We start from the raw sequence: 16,651 nt of genomic DNA on the forward strand, positions 1-16,651 counted from the left end.
GCAATGTCAAGTGACACCGCCAGTGCAACACCGCCCCCCTGTGTCGCGGTGTCCGAGAGCGCCCTCAGCCTGCGGACAGCGTCCACAGTAGAGAAGCCCTCCCGGAAGCCGTACTGGGCACTACTAAGTCCGGGAGCCGCCTCGCTCGCCAGGTGAGCCACAAGTCTGCGCGCCAAAATTCTCTCGAATAGCTTCGCCTCTTCGTTTAAGAGGCAAAGCGGTCGCCACGCAGATGGCGAGCCCGCGTCTCTCCCCTTTTTGGGGATTAATACTAACATTCCTTTCCGCCACGGTGACGGAAAGGTTCCCTCCCTGAGACAGCTGTCAAACAGCTGCCTTATGTCAGAGCCAAGCGCCGACAGGGCCAAGGCCAGCACCCGACCATGGACGCCGTCCAGGCCAGGCGTCCTACTCCCTATCCGACTCGCGGCTTGGCGGAGCTCGTCCTCCGTTACCGCCAGCCCCTCGTTCCACGCAGCGTCCGCCCCCGCTCGATGTTCTTCCGCGAGGCCTGTTACGGCCTCCTCAGGATCTCCCTCGGAGGGAAAGAGACCCCCAATTACTCTGTCGAGGAGCTGGGGCTTTAACGCCGCTGTAGCTGGAGGGGCCCGCGCACGAAGCCTGCCCATAACTATTTTGTAGGGCCTCCCCCAGGGATCCGCGTCTAATGTTTCGACGAGCTCTCGCCATGCCTGATCCTTGGCCCTGGCGATCTCCTTTCGGAGCTCCGACAGCGCGTCGCGGTACTCGCGATAGCACTCAAGCACGGTTGCCCGAGTGCTCGATGCCCGCCGGCGCGCTCGCGTGTACTTTCTGCGGGCTGCGTGTCCCGCAGCACGCAGCCTGGCTATTTCAGCCGACCACCAGTATACGGGTGCCATCCGGTTGGCGTCGCTACTGCGGGGCATTGCAGTGTCAGAAATTGACCACAACGCCTTCCGCAGCAGTTCGGCCCCCCGTTCAGGATGCACCTGCCCACCCTCTGAAAATCCGCGCCCTCCCCACGATGCTGCTAATGCTGCAGCTTTTAGCAAGTCAGTGTTTAGCTGCTTGATACCCCACCGAGGTCGCCGTCGTCGGCCGGCCTGACGCGTCACAGGACCCCGCGCGTCGTTGGGGGCAGCCCCCACGTCCATGATGATGGGGACGTGGTCCGAGGCTAGCTCCAGTTCCTCAGCCACCCTCCATCCTGTGACCCGACGCACGACGGCAGGCGTCGCAAAGGTCAAATCCACGATGGAGACCCCCTGCCGCCGCACGCACGTCGGCCGGGACCCCCGGTTTAGTAACCGGAGGTCCAGACTCGCCGCCCAAGCCAGCACAGTCTCCCCTCGCGTGTTCGTCCTGCGGGATCCCCACGCCGTTGAGTGTGCATTGAAATCCCCCAGAACGAGGACCCGGCGGGATGTGTATCTTGTTAGACACACATGTAGCCCGTCCAGGAACCCCCGGAACTCACCGAGGACACAGTTTGGGGAGATGTACACACCGACGAGTATGATGTCCCCCCATTCTACCGCGACGTATCCCCTTCCCCTCTCCAGGAGCGCGATGGTCAGGGACCCCGGCTCGCCGCATGATGCGGCGATCACCACGGACCCCATCTCATCGCCCACCCAAAGAGGATTATCGGGGACACGGTATGGCTCCGCCATTACCCCGACGCCCGATCCCATCTCGCGTAGGGCCTGGACAAACAGGTCCTGGGCCCCGCGCGAGTGGTTCAGGTTACCCTGCAGGACCCGCATACCCGCGGTTAAGGCTGAGTTGTGCTACCGCTCGGGACGACTTCCATCGCCGTCCCATTTTCCCCACTATTGCTGCTTTCCATGTGCTCGGCGGGTGCATTCGCGGTTGCCGCCCCCGCAGTGCCCCAGGCTGGCTGCCCCACTATTACAGAGGGAGGTTTCCCCATCTTCCCCCGCATCGTTCGCTGGGCGCATGTCGCTGCCCCCAGACGGTGCCCGTGTGCCCGACCTAGGTCAGTACACAGCGGGCATCTCGGGTTGGCGACACATTGCGCAGCCCTGTGACCCTCTCCCCCACAGCGGAAGCACCTCGTGCTTCTATCTGCGTTGTTCGGGCAGGTGGCCCGAACATGACCCAGCTGCAGACATTTGAAGCACTGCAGTGGCTTCTCTCCCAGCGGGACAATCAACGCGCTGGACCACCCTACCAGTACGCGGCCCACCCCGATGACTTTCTTCATTGCATCAATCGGTCCGCGCGCCCAGCAGGCGCCCATTGCGCCCGGTACCGACTGTCTGATTTCCCCCGTTTTTATTTCTTCGATAGTGCACCCGCCAAGCCCAGCGAGCGCGCCCCTTACCTCGTCTTTGGTGACCGAGTAGTCCAGGCCAGCCACCCGGATGTCCAGCTGCTTGACGGGCCGGATTACACGCGCGCCGGTACCGTCAAGGAGGGCAGACATTTTCTCCGCCAGTTTCTGTGCCTGCGTCTGGCACTCGGGTCCCCTCATCTCCAGAAGTAGGCTGCCGGTCCTGGAGTGCCTGGTCCGCACCCCCGAGATCCCCAGCCCTTCCAGCGAAACATGCTGGCGCGCCCTCTGCATTACCTCGGTGTAGGAGAGTTTCCCCTCCGGGGCCAAGGCAATGGAGACGGCGGCCGTTGGTTGAGCGCGGACCAGGTCCGCACACTCCCTGTGTGCTTGCTTCTCCCTCCGTGTTGGTGGTGGTGGCCTTGCACCGAGTACGCGTGGGCCCTTTCCTCCTTGTTTTTTCCTCTGCGCATTTGTCGTTGCCGGTCCGGTTGCTGCAAGTGCTGCGGTCCGTGCCGCAGCCTTCTTCGCTCCCTTCGATTGGACAACGGTCCATGCGTATGTCCCTGGTTGCTGAGGTTGTGGGCCCGCAGCCGCGCGCTTAGTGGGAACTGTTCCTGTGACCTCTTTGTCCAGGTTCTTTGTTTCCGCGACCTGGCGTCTGGCTCTCTCCACCCTAGCTGCCACTGGTGGACGCAGGGTTGCCGCTGCCACCTCGTTTGCCCGTCCCAGACTGATTTCCATTCTCCGCTCCAGGGCGTCTATTCGACGGACGATCCCAGTCACGGCGTGGAGCACTTCGTTGCTGGTTTCCACAGGGGCAGGTCGGTCCTCCGTGGTCTCTCGGGTCCTCCCTGTTTTTTCGGCAGACATTGCGGCTCTGGTCGCAGCAAGTTCGGCCTCCAGCTCACGATTTCTTTGTCGGAGTCGGCCATTTTCCTCCTCTACATCGCGGTTTTCCCCGGTGTAGGTCCTCTTTGTTAGCACCGCAGAGCCGGCTTTGAATGTGAGGGCTGCATCTCTCAGGGCTTTTGCTAGGGTGCCCTTGAGACCTTTGGACACCGTTGAGACTCGCTCAACTTCCTCAGCTGCCTGTATGATTTCCTCTGCGACCTCAGCTGTTAGGAGGCCGACCAACTCCCTCTCCCGTGCTTGGATCTGGGCCAGGTCTGTTTTCCTCTCTTTAAGCCTGGGCTCTGTATCCTGTTCTTCCGCTCCATGACCGTCTCTCTTGTATTTGTCCTTTGGGCTCTTCTTCGCTGAGACGGGCCTCCCGTTTTCCTCCGCCTCCGAGTCCGAGTCCGAGACCGTTGGTTTCCACTTCGGTCTCCAGAATTTGTTCGCTCCCTTCTGAGGTCCGTCACTCTCTCCTTCGGAGCCAGTATCCTCGTCTCTCGGGCGCTTTTGGCCAGCCCCCGACACGTCCATTGCGCTCACTTCAGCTGTTGCCTCGTTGACACGCTTAGTTGTTTTTGTTGTTTTATTTGTTTTTTGTGTTTTGTAGTTCTCCATTGTTGTCCCACGATTGGGGTCGGACGATTACTCAAGGTCCACCCAGGCAGAGCCGCCCTTGCCTGGGTAAGGCTAATACACAACGGGTGCCGCCACCTCCCGTCGGTTGAGACGCTCAAGACCAGCGCACCCGCTGGCCACCTCCGTGTGCGCGACCCGGAGGCGTCCCCTCGCCGCGTCTCGAAGCTTAGGACTGGGATTTATTATAGAGGTCTTTCTCCTCGCAGCCCAGCCGGTTAAGGCAAGGCTCCCGTTCTGGTAAAACATGACCACCAGTTTACGGTTTAGGGATCCTGGTTTCCCAGGACCACCCCTCACTCCGTTAGCTACTACCCGCGGGCAGCACCCAGGAGCCACCACGTGGAGGTGTAGTGAGAGGATTTAGGCATGTGACTGTACCTCAGATAGAGATGACAAACCCCTCAGCAACTACGTCTTGCTGTTGAGAAGGCCACACACCCTAGGCTCCCGACATAACCTTGACATAACCTTGACATAACCTTGACATAACCTTGACATAACCTTGACATAACCTTGACATAACCTTGACATAACCTTGACATAACCTTGACATAACCTTGACATAACCTTGACATAACCGGGGTTTCCATTGTCATAACCGGAGCGGGGTTCCTTGACATAACCTTAGGGGGGGGGGTTCCTTGACATAACCGGGTTCCTTGACATTTTTTTTTTTTTTTTTTTTTTTTTTTTTTTTTTTTTTGGGGGGGGGGGGGGGGAGGGGGGCGGGGGGGAATCTGCTGGTCAGACACCCCCGTCCAGCCCGAAGGACGGGACGGCGGTAGTGCGGGGTTTGACCCGCTAAAACCCCCCACGGCGGCCTTGGGCGCTGGCGATTAGCGGGGGAACCACGGGAACTCTCAGAGAACACAACCGCGGCTCCCCTCGCCTGGCCGGCCACCAGGATGGAATGGCGGTGGCCGGCCGCGTCCCAGGGGGGGTGATTTATACTCCCCCCATGAATCATCTTGCTTCGGCGTTGCGGGGGACCGCACCCCACACCGCCTCGTCACTCCTCACTCTATGGGGAAGGACATCTTCAGTTAGCGGGTTCAGCAGGTCGGTTCAGTAGGTCGGTTCCCGAGCTGAATACCGCAGCTCACCCGTCGAGGCCCCCAACAACTAAAGGGGGGGACAGAACGAGGAAGGAGGGAAGAGGTAAGGAGAGGAAGGGAAGGAGCCTCTGGCCAACTTTAGCCGTTTACCACTGCCCCCTCGATGGACCTACCCACTGCCGGCCCGAGGTATCCCGGGCCAGATGGCCGGGACCTCGTGGGCACGCCGACACCCGAGGTACCAGTATTTAGAAGGCCGACTGGTAGAACCTGTCGTAGCAAAGCTACTACCATGTTTGGAGACACCGCATCTCCAGCACTGGTCGGCTAGCGCTTCGGGATCGTGTACTCGCTACTCTACAACGCCTAGCACTTAGGAATCAGCAGAATAGGACCAGGCAAGCCGTATCCTACCCGCCTTTCTGCCTGTGTTCAGCTCCCTGCGCCACCTCCAGTGTATGCTGCGCCGAGTCCTCCGCGCCACAGTGGTGGCACACCGTCGTCGCTTCCCGACCGATGCGACACAGGTGGACACCGAAGCAGCCATGCCCGGTGAATACCTGCGTCGCACGGTAGGGGAGCCTGCCATAACCGCCTCTCCCGCCGCGAGGTGAAGTGCGGCAGGAGAGCCCCAGGGACGTGCTCGCTGGCATGGGAACAAAGCCCCGCATGCCATCTGGCGAGCGCAAGTCCCCGGGCCTGGAGTTCGAAGCACTGGACCGCCTCCTGCTCCGGCGGGTCCCCCCGAGCCCGGCCAGCGATGCATATGCGCCTATAAACATAGGCGCGCATCGCCGCCTGCAGCTCGAAGGGAATTTCTCCCGCCAGAGCAAGCGCCGCCACGGTAGACGTGGTGCGGTAACCTCGTATGAGGCGAAGGGCCATTTGCCTCTGAAGCCGGCGCAACAACAAGGTGATGCGCCGGCTTGCCCTCGCGGACGGCGCCCAGATCGCGGCGCCGTATGACATTGCCTTGCCTTGCCTTCGTAACAAATGACTCACGTTTCTCCCTCTTTCTCGCTCTCATTCGCTATCGCACTCCCTCTCGTGGTCTTAATTTCAGACAATGCCAAGCGGCTCGAGGAGTTCTGCGAAACCTAAACAAACAAAACACTGCCCCCACCCCCCGTATCGCGTTGCACTCAGCGGACATTCTTACCCTCCTCTTTCCGAAAATTACGACGCACATTTATTCCCGGAATATGTAACCTTGCAATATTGTAACATTAACGCTACACACATCCATCGCTGTTCATCCTTCATCGTACGACCGTCTTCGAAAAAAAAAAAAAAAAAAAAAAAAAAAAAAAAAAAAAGTCACTAGCCAATGAGAGGTGATGGTGCGAGAGAGAGAGGGAGTCCGCGAGAGAGTACGCAGCACGAGGCTTTGACAGATGGTCGGAACGGACTCGAGCCGCGTTCGAAGTATTGAACAAATCACGAAGCGAAAACTTTCGGGATTATTTTTACTACGTAACAGTGATATTTTTAAGAAATACGCTGTTCACCTTTCCTTTAGAACGTCTGAAGAATATTTGGAAATTTGTCGGACCCGAAATAATAAAGAATTTAACCGTGACGTCCGTTTTAATTTTCTAGTGTGCATGACACCTCGTGTGTAACATGTGAATTTGTTTTTAAGCAAGGTGGACAGTGAAGATTAACAAAGTACGTAAATTATATTTACGTACTTTGTACGTAAAAATATTTGCGTACTTTGTTAATCTTCACTGTCCACCTTGCTTAAAAACAAATTCACATGTTACACACGAGGTGTCATGCACACTAGAAAATTAAAACGGACGTCACGGTTAAATTCTTTATTATTTCGGGTCCGACAAATTTCCAAATATTCTTCAGACGTTCTAAGGTAGATTTATTTGAACAAATTGTGGCGTCGCATCCCTCTACCTGAGCGCGGCCGCTAGCAATAAAACAAGTACCGTTCCTAATCCTCAAAATTCGCTAAAAATCACGCACCCCTAATAAAACAATTCTCCTCACATCTGGACACCTCAACCCACGCGGGACTTTCCCAACTTTCTCCTTTCCTACGAAAGCCCATCTATTCCTTTCTTCTCTTCCAGTATAAAAGAGACAAACGCGCAACTCCAAAAGCTCAGTCTGTCCTAAGTTGCTAGTCCTACGACACCACGCTAGTCGCGCCCGCGCTCATCGATAACAATTCAATAAACTGCATTAATAGTAACCTCAAACACGCTCTCCGATTCGCTAACCTTCCCTTCAGTGCTAAAAAAAAATTTTAAGGGGATTATTATTTTCATTACTTCTCGGTAAAAAAAATTAAAGAATAATATGTAGCGGCCAGTCGGCGCGCATAAGAAAAGATTTGTTTCTCGTGCAAAAGACTAGCATATTTATGACTCTCCTTCGAAAAGGCTATCTTTGAGTAAGCTGTTTCCTGTCCGGATGGCAATAAGCCTGTAGAGTTTCTTTTTTTACCTGATTCTCGATAATCAACGAGACCGTCATAAATAAGCGGGAATTCCGAAGGGCACGCAAAACGGACCCGAACGCCGGAAATCCGAGCGCAACAGCCCTGAGGAAAACCCAGGCCGTTACATCATAAAAAAAAAAAAAAAAAAAAAAAAAAAAGGAAAAAAAAACGCACCCACTCCGATCACCACGCGGTCCCCCCCAAAAAAAAAAAAAAAAAAACAGGACGCGCTCAGGGCGTAAGGGACAACGCGATGAGAAGGAGATGGACAACGCTGATTGGGAAAACCCATTCGCGGGTCAACCAATCAGGGGTGTCCAGAGCCCTTGCCGGGGGCAAACAGGATAATATAAAAAGAGCAGCAGTGAGACGCTCGTTCTCATACCTCTGATACTCCTCATACCTCTCATACCTCTGATACTTCTCATACCTCTCATGCTACGACGTCACGCTACCCGAAAGTGATTCTACGCAACTTATCAAATAAAGTTAGTAATTACACCGCACGCACCAGTTATTTACAAGAACACAACTCATAACTAAAAATATTTGTTTTTCCGCGTATTTGATATTCGCGGTTCCCTACGACTCTTCAAGATGCTAGGGATAATAATAAGCTGAGTTTCTTTTCTTTAACTTGAAATATATTTGAACATTCAACTTCACATCGATACAGAGTATAATTTTTAGAGAGTAAACTATTCCGTGTTCGGGTTGATGGTAGAATGACTGTTGTGTGTTCTCGGAGGTAAATTCGGTGTGGGTGTGTTCTAAATTTGAGACAGTCGGATTCGTGGATTGTTCAATTCTTGCGAGGAATGAGGGAAACGGTCGCCCTGACTGATTGGATTGCAAAATTAGGAAAGTGACCGCCCCAAACTAAGAGTCACCCGCAGGTAGTGCTCGTGCCCTCGGGTGACGCCCGCGAAGGAATCCGAGTGTCCCAAGGATAAGCCGTAGCAAACAATGATCCGGAAAATGCCTCTTCTCGGTGGAAAATGCATATCGTAAAAAAAAAAAAAAAAAACGACTAGGAATGACATTTGGTGACCAACTGTAGATCATAAAAGAAATACTTGAATAAAAGACGGAAACGGCTTTCAACGAAATTGCTTATTACGGGTGTTCTGGCATTTCGATTGCTTCGTCCAAAATACGCTATTTCCTAGGGCCTTCGGTCCCTGGGTTATCCACATCTGGCAATTTTCCTCTTCCCAGGGACGAACGTGGATGGTCAATAATGTTTGACTCGAGGACAACATTTTTTCTCGCTTGATTTATAGGGGTTCCGTCATACAACGGAACAATATTTATGTATCGATAGTCGGAAGTCCTTCTGTACTGTCTATCCTCCCTGTTGGGATTATGAAATGAAAAAATGAATATGATTCCAATTCTTTTCTTAAAAAGACTTTATTTTATTCCTTTATTGAGAGAAGGTATATGGGCGAAAACGATCGAGCGACCAAACTCTACTGAGAGTCCGGTAGGAAAAAAAAGACGCTTATTTTATACCCTTGTTGGGTTCGTCTTATCCACCAATCAGAAACGTTTATTTGTCGCGTTTCACATTGTATACGTGACGCTGGGATCCCCAAACAGTCAGGGCACGATGTGTATCTGATGGTACTGGTGATGATGTATCGCGGTATCTATTATATACAGTTTACATCACTGTCGTTGCCCGCTGACGGAACCGACGAAAAAATGTAAACCGATATCTTAGTATCTTAGTACTAAGTAAACTATAGATTAATTTTGTTCGAGGCTAAAATTTCCTTTTTTTTCAACACTCCCTAATATTATTATTGTCTGTTCGACCTAATATAACAAGTATACCTGTAAATAGGATAACTGTTTAGAATTACGTCCTCTTTACCAACTTTACTTTTTTTTTTCTTAACGTCTTTGCTGTATTATATCGTTATTATTATTAATTAATCGCTGTAATTAATGTTTTTGAATTATCCTGCAGTGCACGCTGCATGTAGCGCCTCTGTCGAAGAGAAGATGAAGCTCCGTTCCGATATCCGTACAGCGCCAATCGATGCAGTGACAAAAGGCTCAAACTGTTAGCCAAATTATCGGCGATAGATTTTGGCTAGCGGTTTCTGCGTTTTTCCGCTAGATGGGGGGCAAACACCGTCTGTCGAGTAAATAAAGTTCTCCTTGTACAGATCAACACCTCGAATTCATTTTGCAAACTCGCATACTCGAAACATCCGATACGTTTTACGTTCAACGTTTCGCATCTGTTAATGCACAGCACTAATGTCTTTATGACACGGACGTGCCTAGCCGGCTGTTTTTTGAGCTTAGGTTTTTGGGACTTCGCTTCTCTCGGCCTCGATGACCGGGACGAGTCATAAAGAAGGAAAAGTTCCGAAGAATCAGCCTGACATTGTATTATGACGGTGATGCCTGGAGGAACTTTCCTGCCTTTGCCGGGGCGATGCGGACGTGTGCTTTGGAACGGACTCGCTGATTGACTATTGCCACAAAAAAAAAATCGGGCAGGGCCAATCGGCGAATATTGGAGGTGCGTTGGAGGGATGGCAGTCTTTATTTTATACCGTCCACATATATAGCGTCATAATTCGTCGCTATTACTGACGATGCTGTGACGCCCCAACACAGCATCGATAACGGTTATTTCAAACGAATGTAGAGAATTATGAACTTGACACAAGGAACATAAGGCCGGTAAAAGAAATTGCGTAACCATTGATTATGAAAGTGGTACAATTCCAATTTCCATAGACAGGTGGCGGGTTAGTGGCCACCGGTGGCTTCACAATTGTTACTATTTTAGGTTACTTATTTTATTTTCCTCCAACAATGGATAATTTCATATTCACATCGGATAGTGATATAGGTAAGAAGAAATAGTAAATCAATGTTATGACAATTGAGAATATTTATTTTATTTTCAATAAATTTACATAGAAATAAGACCCATGAATATAAACAAAAGAATAACGAACTGCGATATAGAAGAATCAAGGAGTGCATTTTGCGCGCGTTTCTCCCCACCCCACGACCCTCGCGCGTTTCTCTCCACCCCGCGAGCCTCGCGCGGCGCGCCCCCCCTCCGCCCTCGCCATTTCGCGCGGCGCGCCCCCCATTCCCCTTGCCTTTCGCGCGGCGCGCCCCCCATTCCCCTCGCCTTTGCGCGGCGCGCCCCCCCATGCCCCTTGCGGCGCCCCCCCAGCGCGCGTTTTTCGCGTGAAACCCCCCCCACAACGCCGCATACGCGGCGACCCCCCCCTCCCCCCTCGCTCGGCAACCCCCCCCCTCCCCCGCGCCTTGTGACACCCCCCCCCCCCCCCCTTAAATCTTGTCATTGCGCGGCTTGAGATGACGTTTGGGAGGAGGTATTAATGATAATACTAATTAGCTATTAAACTATATAATAATCAAATGTGTGTGCATCATATCAAATACATCAATTATATCCTCTTACAATTTATACAAACACGTATCTAGAATCGGAGATGTAATCAAACTAGGAATTTTCAATTCAAAGTAACCCATTATAACCTAGCAATACAAATTTATTAAGTCAACCAAAAAGTAATCAAAATGTTTCTTTTTTGAGAAAAAAAAACCAAAAAACGTTTATTTATTAAACAAATCGTGAAGAACTTGAGGTATTGCTGTATCTGCAATTTCGAAAAACCAATGTTGCAAACATGTTCAACTGTTTTAATATTTGACATCGATGAATATGCGAAAATATTTAAGTTTTAGAAAGCAAATTCAATTAATCAAATATGAATTATTATATTTTGTCAAGACAGTACAGTCTGGACACGTTCAGGCCTCAGCTTGATCCGTTAACGAGTGTCAACGTAAAAATTTTGTTTCTTCTGATTGGTTAATGTTTCACTGTGGAGACAGGATATCCACTGTGGATTGGATGTACAGTAAAAAAAAAAAAGAAAAAGAAAAATGATGGAGATGCGCGCGCCAGGTTAGGGAATAAAAAGTCCCATTACTCTAACCAGTTTCGATATTTTCGCATATTCATTGTTCCTACCACTATTTGCATTCTCCCTCTTACTTTTGTAAGAACACGAATGCACCACTGTTCTGAAAATTACACTGAAAAAGCACGGCGATAGATAGTGAATATGGGTACAATATAGATATTTGTATATGTATGCTCCATGTGTACAGAGTTACATGCAGCGCTTAGGAACGGTAGATTTTACAAGTATACACGCATGAATTTTCAATCGTTTCGCAGGTCGTCCATTGACGGTCCCTCTACATCTATGAAATATCTCATGCAATGATCGTTTCACCAGAATTAGTGACACGATATTTAATTTTGCTGTATATGAACGATTCTTGTTACTCTCTACATAAAATAGTACTTACAATAAATACAAGTGGTTAACTGCTACTGTTATTCGTTGGTATATACATATATATATATATATAAATATATATATATATATTTGTATATGTATATACCATATGTATGCATAGTAAAATTAGAAATAATGAAACATTCGTTAACAAATTGAAGACAGCAAGTATAATAGAGTGGATCTTTAAATTGACTAGTAAAAGTATTAAACTCGATTTGAGTTAATTTTTAGTGACAAAAACGATGGCCAGTCCGCGGACTCGAAGAGTTTTGAGCGAATTAAAGCCTAAAGATGAAAATAATGTAATTTATCAATCTAGTTCTATTAACATTTTACCATATGTTCATTTTATTGCATCCTGTATTTTTATAGAAATGCTTTGAATGTGGTGCGCATAATCCTCAATGGGTGTCTGTTACATATGGTATATGGATTTGCTTAGAATGTTCAGGTAAACACAGAGGACTTGGTGTTCATTTATCATTTGTTCGTTCCATTTCGATGGATAAATGGAAGGATTTGGAATTAGAAAAAATGAAAGTTGGTGGAAATAGAAACGCTCGAGAATTCTTTGAATCGCAGCCAGATTGGGACGGCTTGTCTATAGCACAAAAATATAATACCAAAGCAGCGGCATTATATAAAGACAAGGTAAATATATTCAATGGAATCAATTCAATTATATATAATTAAACTGTATTGAATTGTAAGTACAATTATTAGATAGCAACATTAGCTCATGGAGAGAAATGGAGTCCAACTACTTCTACAGCCAAAGATTTTGAACCAACAACGTACTTTTCTAATCAACAAGACTATTCGTCCTATCAGAGCGATACATCTGGTTCTTATCAAAATTTCAATTCAAACAATTGTAAAGCTCAAACTGAAGCTTTCTTCACAAGGAAACAAAGTGAAAATGCCACTCGTCCTGAGTAAACACAAATATATATTAATTACATACACACATTTGCAATTATTTATTATGAAATCTTATCAAGATCTTATCGTATTTCATAAATATTTTTATAGGAATGTTCCACCCAATCAAGGGGGTAAGTATGGAGGATTTGGTTATCAAATGGGCCCACCACCTAAAAGTTCGTCGCAAGAATTTTTTGACACTGCAGTGTCTTCTTTAGCAAGTGTAAGAATTAAAACATAAATATTGTATTTTAGTTGTAAACATATTCAGGATATTCGGCGACAGCTGGAAAAACATTATAAAGAGAGATTGTAATGTTTTCCACTTATTACCGAGCACCTGATATAAACAATTACCTATAATTAATACATAAAAAAAATTCTAGGGATGGTCAATATTTTCCTCGTCTGCGACAAAAATAGCAAGCATAGCTACAGAAAATGCTATTAGAATTGGGGAACTGGCGACACAAAAGGTACACGAAGCAAATGTTAAGCCAACTTTTATGTTAAATATACAAGTAATCGCAAAATAATGTTTACATTTAACGAGTAATGTGGATTTAACATGTTATACAAGTGCTAAAACAAGTAGCGTTAAACAATTCGTTTAGTACATTTTGTAATGTACTAAATTGGTAATGTGGTAAATTTACTATACATATTTATAATAACTTCGCCGTATATACTTATTTATCGTGTAATTTGCTTATTTAAATTTTCGTAGCAAAGATTTCAGTTTCGGTAGGTATATACTGTGTGTGTGTGTGTGTAGCTTGGTAATATATGTATATTATATTCCAGTATTTTTCAGTTAGTTTTCAATTTTTAGTTTTCTTTTATGTTGTATTCGTTAGGTTCGTGATGGTACTTTATTAGAAGATGTTGGAGTTCAAGTTAATAATTTGGCAACAAAGGTAGATAGTTAAAAAGAATTCGATTTAACTTTGGCTTCTTTTTTTTTTATCATACTTAATCTTAGATGGAATTAGTAACATTGTTGTTACATACTTATCGTACAGGTTGGCGATTTGGGTAGAAGAGGATGGGGTGATATTGGGGGAACAAATTCGATGGAACAAAATCATTACAACTCGAAAGAAAACTATCAAAGTTCTTCGACTAGTAGGTACCAGAACAGCGAGGTCGAATTGTATTCTACCGAAAAAACATCATTAATGAAGACATCGCCGCAGTCAAAGTAAATTAATGAAAAATTAGTTATCGCACTTATAGAATTCATTGCTTATATGGTTTGAAAATTATATATTAATTTAATGACTTTCCTTTTAATTTTAGAACTAATATATCAACTACAAATTCTTCCGTATGCGAATGGGATTGGGGTAATGATAATACGAAACAGAATAAAGAGAAAGTAACAGATACTAAACCAACTGCAAAGAAATCAAAAGACAAAGTTAAAGAAGAAGTTTTAATTAATTTTGGTGCTGATAGTAATGCACCAAATTGGGATTCGGAATTGGAAAACGATGCATGGGAAATATTAAAAAATTAATTACTATTAAGAGAAATTAGGTAATTTTCAATGAAATTCAAGATCGTCGAATGAATTCTTAGCGATGTTGAATTTATATAAAGTAATGATAATTATAAAAATGAAATTATTTTTACTCTCTATATTGTACCTTCTTGGTGCAGAGAATGTATGTAAGTAAACATATTCTTCACGAAAATAGATGTTTATTTACAAGTAACATGTAGACGTGTATAATTCAGTATACATGTACATGTACTGTTAACAAATTCAAATTTTAGAGTTAATGCACATAAATACAGAAAGATGTGCCTACTACTTTATGCTTATGTTGTAGCTTTGCATTTATTATACATTTTAACTGTTGGTAAACTTCATTACTTACTTTTATACAATTTAAATAAATTATATATATTACAAATGTTTAACTATTTTAGTGTGTACGAAACGTATCATAGAAATTGATTTTATGTAATTATCGATTACATTCATTGATTAAAATTGTTCCGAGGAGATGATTTTAATCGTCTACATTATAATACCTTTTAAAGGTGAACCTTAAAAAGCCTATGATCTCTGTTCACAATTATATTTCAATATTACAAATATCAATCGAAACATATATAATGTAATAACATTCTCGTATCTGTAAATCTGTAATATAAATAACAAATACGTCCAAGATATATTAGTTTTAATTTTATTAAATAAAATATAAAAGAAATAATTTTATTTCTTAACTATACTGTTTATATGATAAATATATTATAAAACACAGATAATTTAAGTTTATATTAAACTGATTAAACAAACTTTACTGCTGAATTTTATTGATTCTTTTTTTTGTTGACACTTTTTTGGTTTGTAATAATTTTTTTTAATGTTAATGTTTTACAACGATTTTCGTTTTGACGATCAAAATATTTCAAACAATTTCTAACTAATTAAGATAAAAAAGTTAGAATGAATGCTATTAGTATAAATAGTAAAATATAGTTACCTTATTTAATTAATTATCTTCAATTTTTCATTCAAATTCTATACTTTTTTTTATTATAATATAGAAGGCATTGGACATTATTATGTACACATAAACTCTATAAATTATAACTTAGTGTAACGAGGAGTGTGTGGTCTTTCCTGGATATACTTTCTTAACTTTCATTTTACCACAAGTTCTTCCAACATACGCCAATATATCTCTTTCGTGTTTTGGCCATACTCTATTTTCTATTGTTGATAAAAAGGAACAAAGTAGATTTAAATCTTTCCCTGATAGGTCGGAAGATGTTTCTTCGAGACACGATCGATAAAGAAAGTCATAGATTGCTCTATGGAAAAAAAGAAGCAATATTATTAATATTAGTGAGTCTGTATAATTAATGCTATAGTTGAACGACGAAAGATATTATTATATAATGTAATGAAATGGATACCTAAAATCATATCCAGCTGCTTCTATCGGTGATGGATGATCTTCGAATAAGAGTATAAATAATAATGCTTCCGGTATTAGACTATCTCCAGGTTCATATATACCAGAATCCAACCATTTGCATAACGACTCATTTTCAGGTGAATTATTTGCTAAATTTGAATATTCTTGTATTTTTAACGTAATATTTTCAGAAGATACGTGTGGTAACATTTCTGATATCGCATTAATATTTTCAGCTCCATGCTTTTTAAGAGCTTCTAATAATCTTTGTTTATCCATATTACTCCAGTCATGTTTTTGTTTCTCCTTATATTCTTTTTCACTTTGATTACTTTTTTGCCGTTTATTTTTTTGTAATCTTTTCCTTCTATAATCCATTTTTGCATAGAATGATAAGAAACAATCGTTTCTTTTAAAAAACCTTCCTTGTACGCATTATTAATAAGTATCAACGATCTTTTTTCAAACGACACGATGCAAGGATAATTTCACAATATTGTAGACGTAAGGTAAAAGTTTCATATATAACGATATATTCAAAACCAATGGTTTACGTGCGTTTTTTTACATTTTTTTTTATGAATTTGAAAACTTTAGTACCATTACTTTGGCATCGGAAGACCATGAACTCTGCTCAGTCTCAGCTCTCTCTTTTTGGCTCTTTCTCCGTTCACCGTCCTCATCAGATCTCTCACTGACAGCTGAGCTCAGCTGTTAGGATTTAGCCATCCCGGGCTCAGGGGGGAAAAACTCTATAGAGAACACAAAGTAATTCTTCGGTAAGAGTCGTACAGCACGCTTTATGCATTATTTCAGAAATTTCGTATTATTATTGAAAATCTCTTATAAAAAGTCCTCTCACAAAAGTCCCTAGGCGTTTCAAAAAAGTTTTTTTTTCATATTTCTTGAAAAGGATAAGTGAACAATTAAAACTAATTGGTGACCAATTATGAGAAATTAAAGAGCAATTTTCTGAGCTATGTTTCATTAATATTGAGTCAGCTTCACACGAGACATACTTCAAGTCTTGGTTTCGGGTAAATTTTCTAAACTCTTGTCTATATTGTACACACGATGTTATACATAATATG

At 44.7% G+C, this 16,651-nt stretch overlaps 2 protein-coding genes across 5 annotated transcripts; one reads left to right on the top strand and one right to left on the bottom strand.

Moving 5' to 3' along the window:
- The first annotated feature begins 11,590 nt into the window (after positions 1-11,590).
- On the top strand, positions 11,591-14,808 carry ArfGAP1 (ADP-ribosylation factor GTPase-activating protein 1). 3 transcript variants are annotated; one of them, XM_033477214.2, is made up of 9 exons: positions 11,592-12,002; positions 12,073-12,124; positions 12,217-12,351; positions 12,424-12,635; positions 12,733-12,847; positions 13,011-13,100; positions 13,482-13,541; positions 13,647-13,825; positions 13,924-14,808. In XM_033477214.2, exons 1-9 carry the CDS (start codon positions 11,992-11,994, stop codon positions 14,141-14,143), a joined length of 1,074 nt encoding a protein of 357 aa, XP_033333105.2. In that variant the 5' UTR covers positions 11,592-11,991; the 3' UTR covers positions 14,144-14,808. The 3 variants fall into 3 exon arrangements, with proteins under 3 accessions (XP_033333104.2, XP_033333105.2, XP_033333103.2); XM_033477212.2 differs by having other exon boundaries at positions 12,073-12,351; XM_033477213.2 differs by lacking the exon at positions 13,482-13,541 and having other exon boundaries at positions 11,591-12,002; positions 12,073-12,351.
- LOC143260497 (uncharacterized) lies at positions 14,309-16,467 on the bottom strand. Of its 2 annotated transcripts, XR_013034726.1 has the most exons (3): positions 15,559-16,467; positions 15,123-15,453; positions 14,309-14,776 (listed from the first exon to the last, which is right to left on the bottom strand). XR_013034726.1 is itself a non-coding variant. In XM_076526133.1 (2 exons), the coding sequence occupies exons 1-2, from the start codon at positions 15,936-15,938 to the stop codon at positions 15,234-15,236; spliced, it is 600 nt and encodes a 199-aa protein (XP_076382248.1). In that variant the 5' UTR covers positions 15,939-16,467; the 3' UTR covers positions 14,309-15,233. The 2 variants fall into 2 exon arrangements, 1 of the variants encoding a protein (XP_076382248.1); XM_076526133.1 differs by having other exon boundaries at positions 14,309-15,453.
- Between the last annotated feature and the right edge of the window lie 184 nt (positions 16,468-16,651).

The sequence above is a fragment of the Megalopta genalis genome, chromosome 13 (assembly GCF_051020955.1).
Source record: "Megalopta genalis isolate 19385.01 chromosome 13, iyMegGena1_principal, whole genome shotgun sequence".
NCBI lineage: Eukaryota > Metazoa > Arthropoda > Insecta > Hymenoptera > Halictidae > Megalopta > Megalopta genalis.

Bases quoted from the DNA above. Each gene is read 5' to 3' on its own strand.
- ArfGAP1 (XM_033477212.2), top strand. From the start codon at position 11,943: ATGGCCAGTCCGCGGACTCGAAGAGTTTTGAGCGAATTAAAGCCTAAA. The intron at 12,352-12,423 runs GTAAATATATTC...TACAATTATTAG, and splicing joins CGGCATTATATAAAGACAAG to ATAGCAACATTAGCTCATGG. The intron at 12,848-13,010 runs GTAAGAATTAAA...AAAAAATTCTAG, and splicing joins CAGTGTCTTCTTTAGCAAGT to GGATGGTCAATATTTTCCTC.
- LOC143260497 (XM_076526133.1), bottom strand. From the start codon at position 15,938: ATGGATTATAGAAGGAAAAGATTACAAAAAAATAAACGGCAAAAAAGT. The intron at 15,454-15,558 runs GTATCCATTTCA...TTTTTTCCATAG, and splicing joins GCAGCTGGATATGATTTTAG to AGCAATCTATGACTTTCTTT.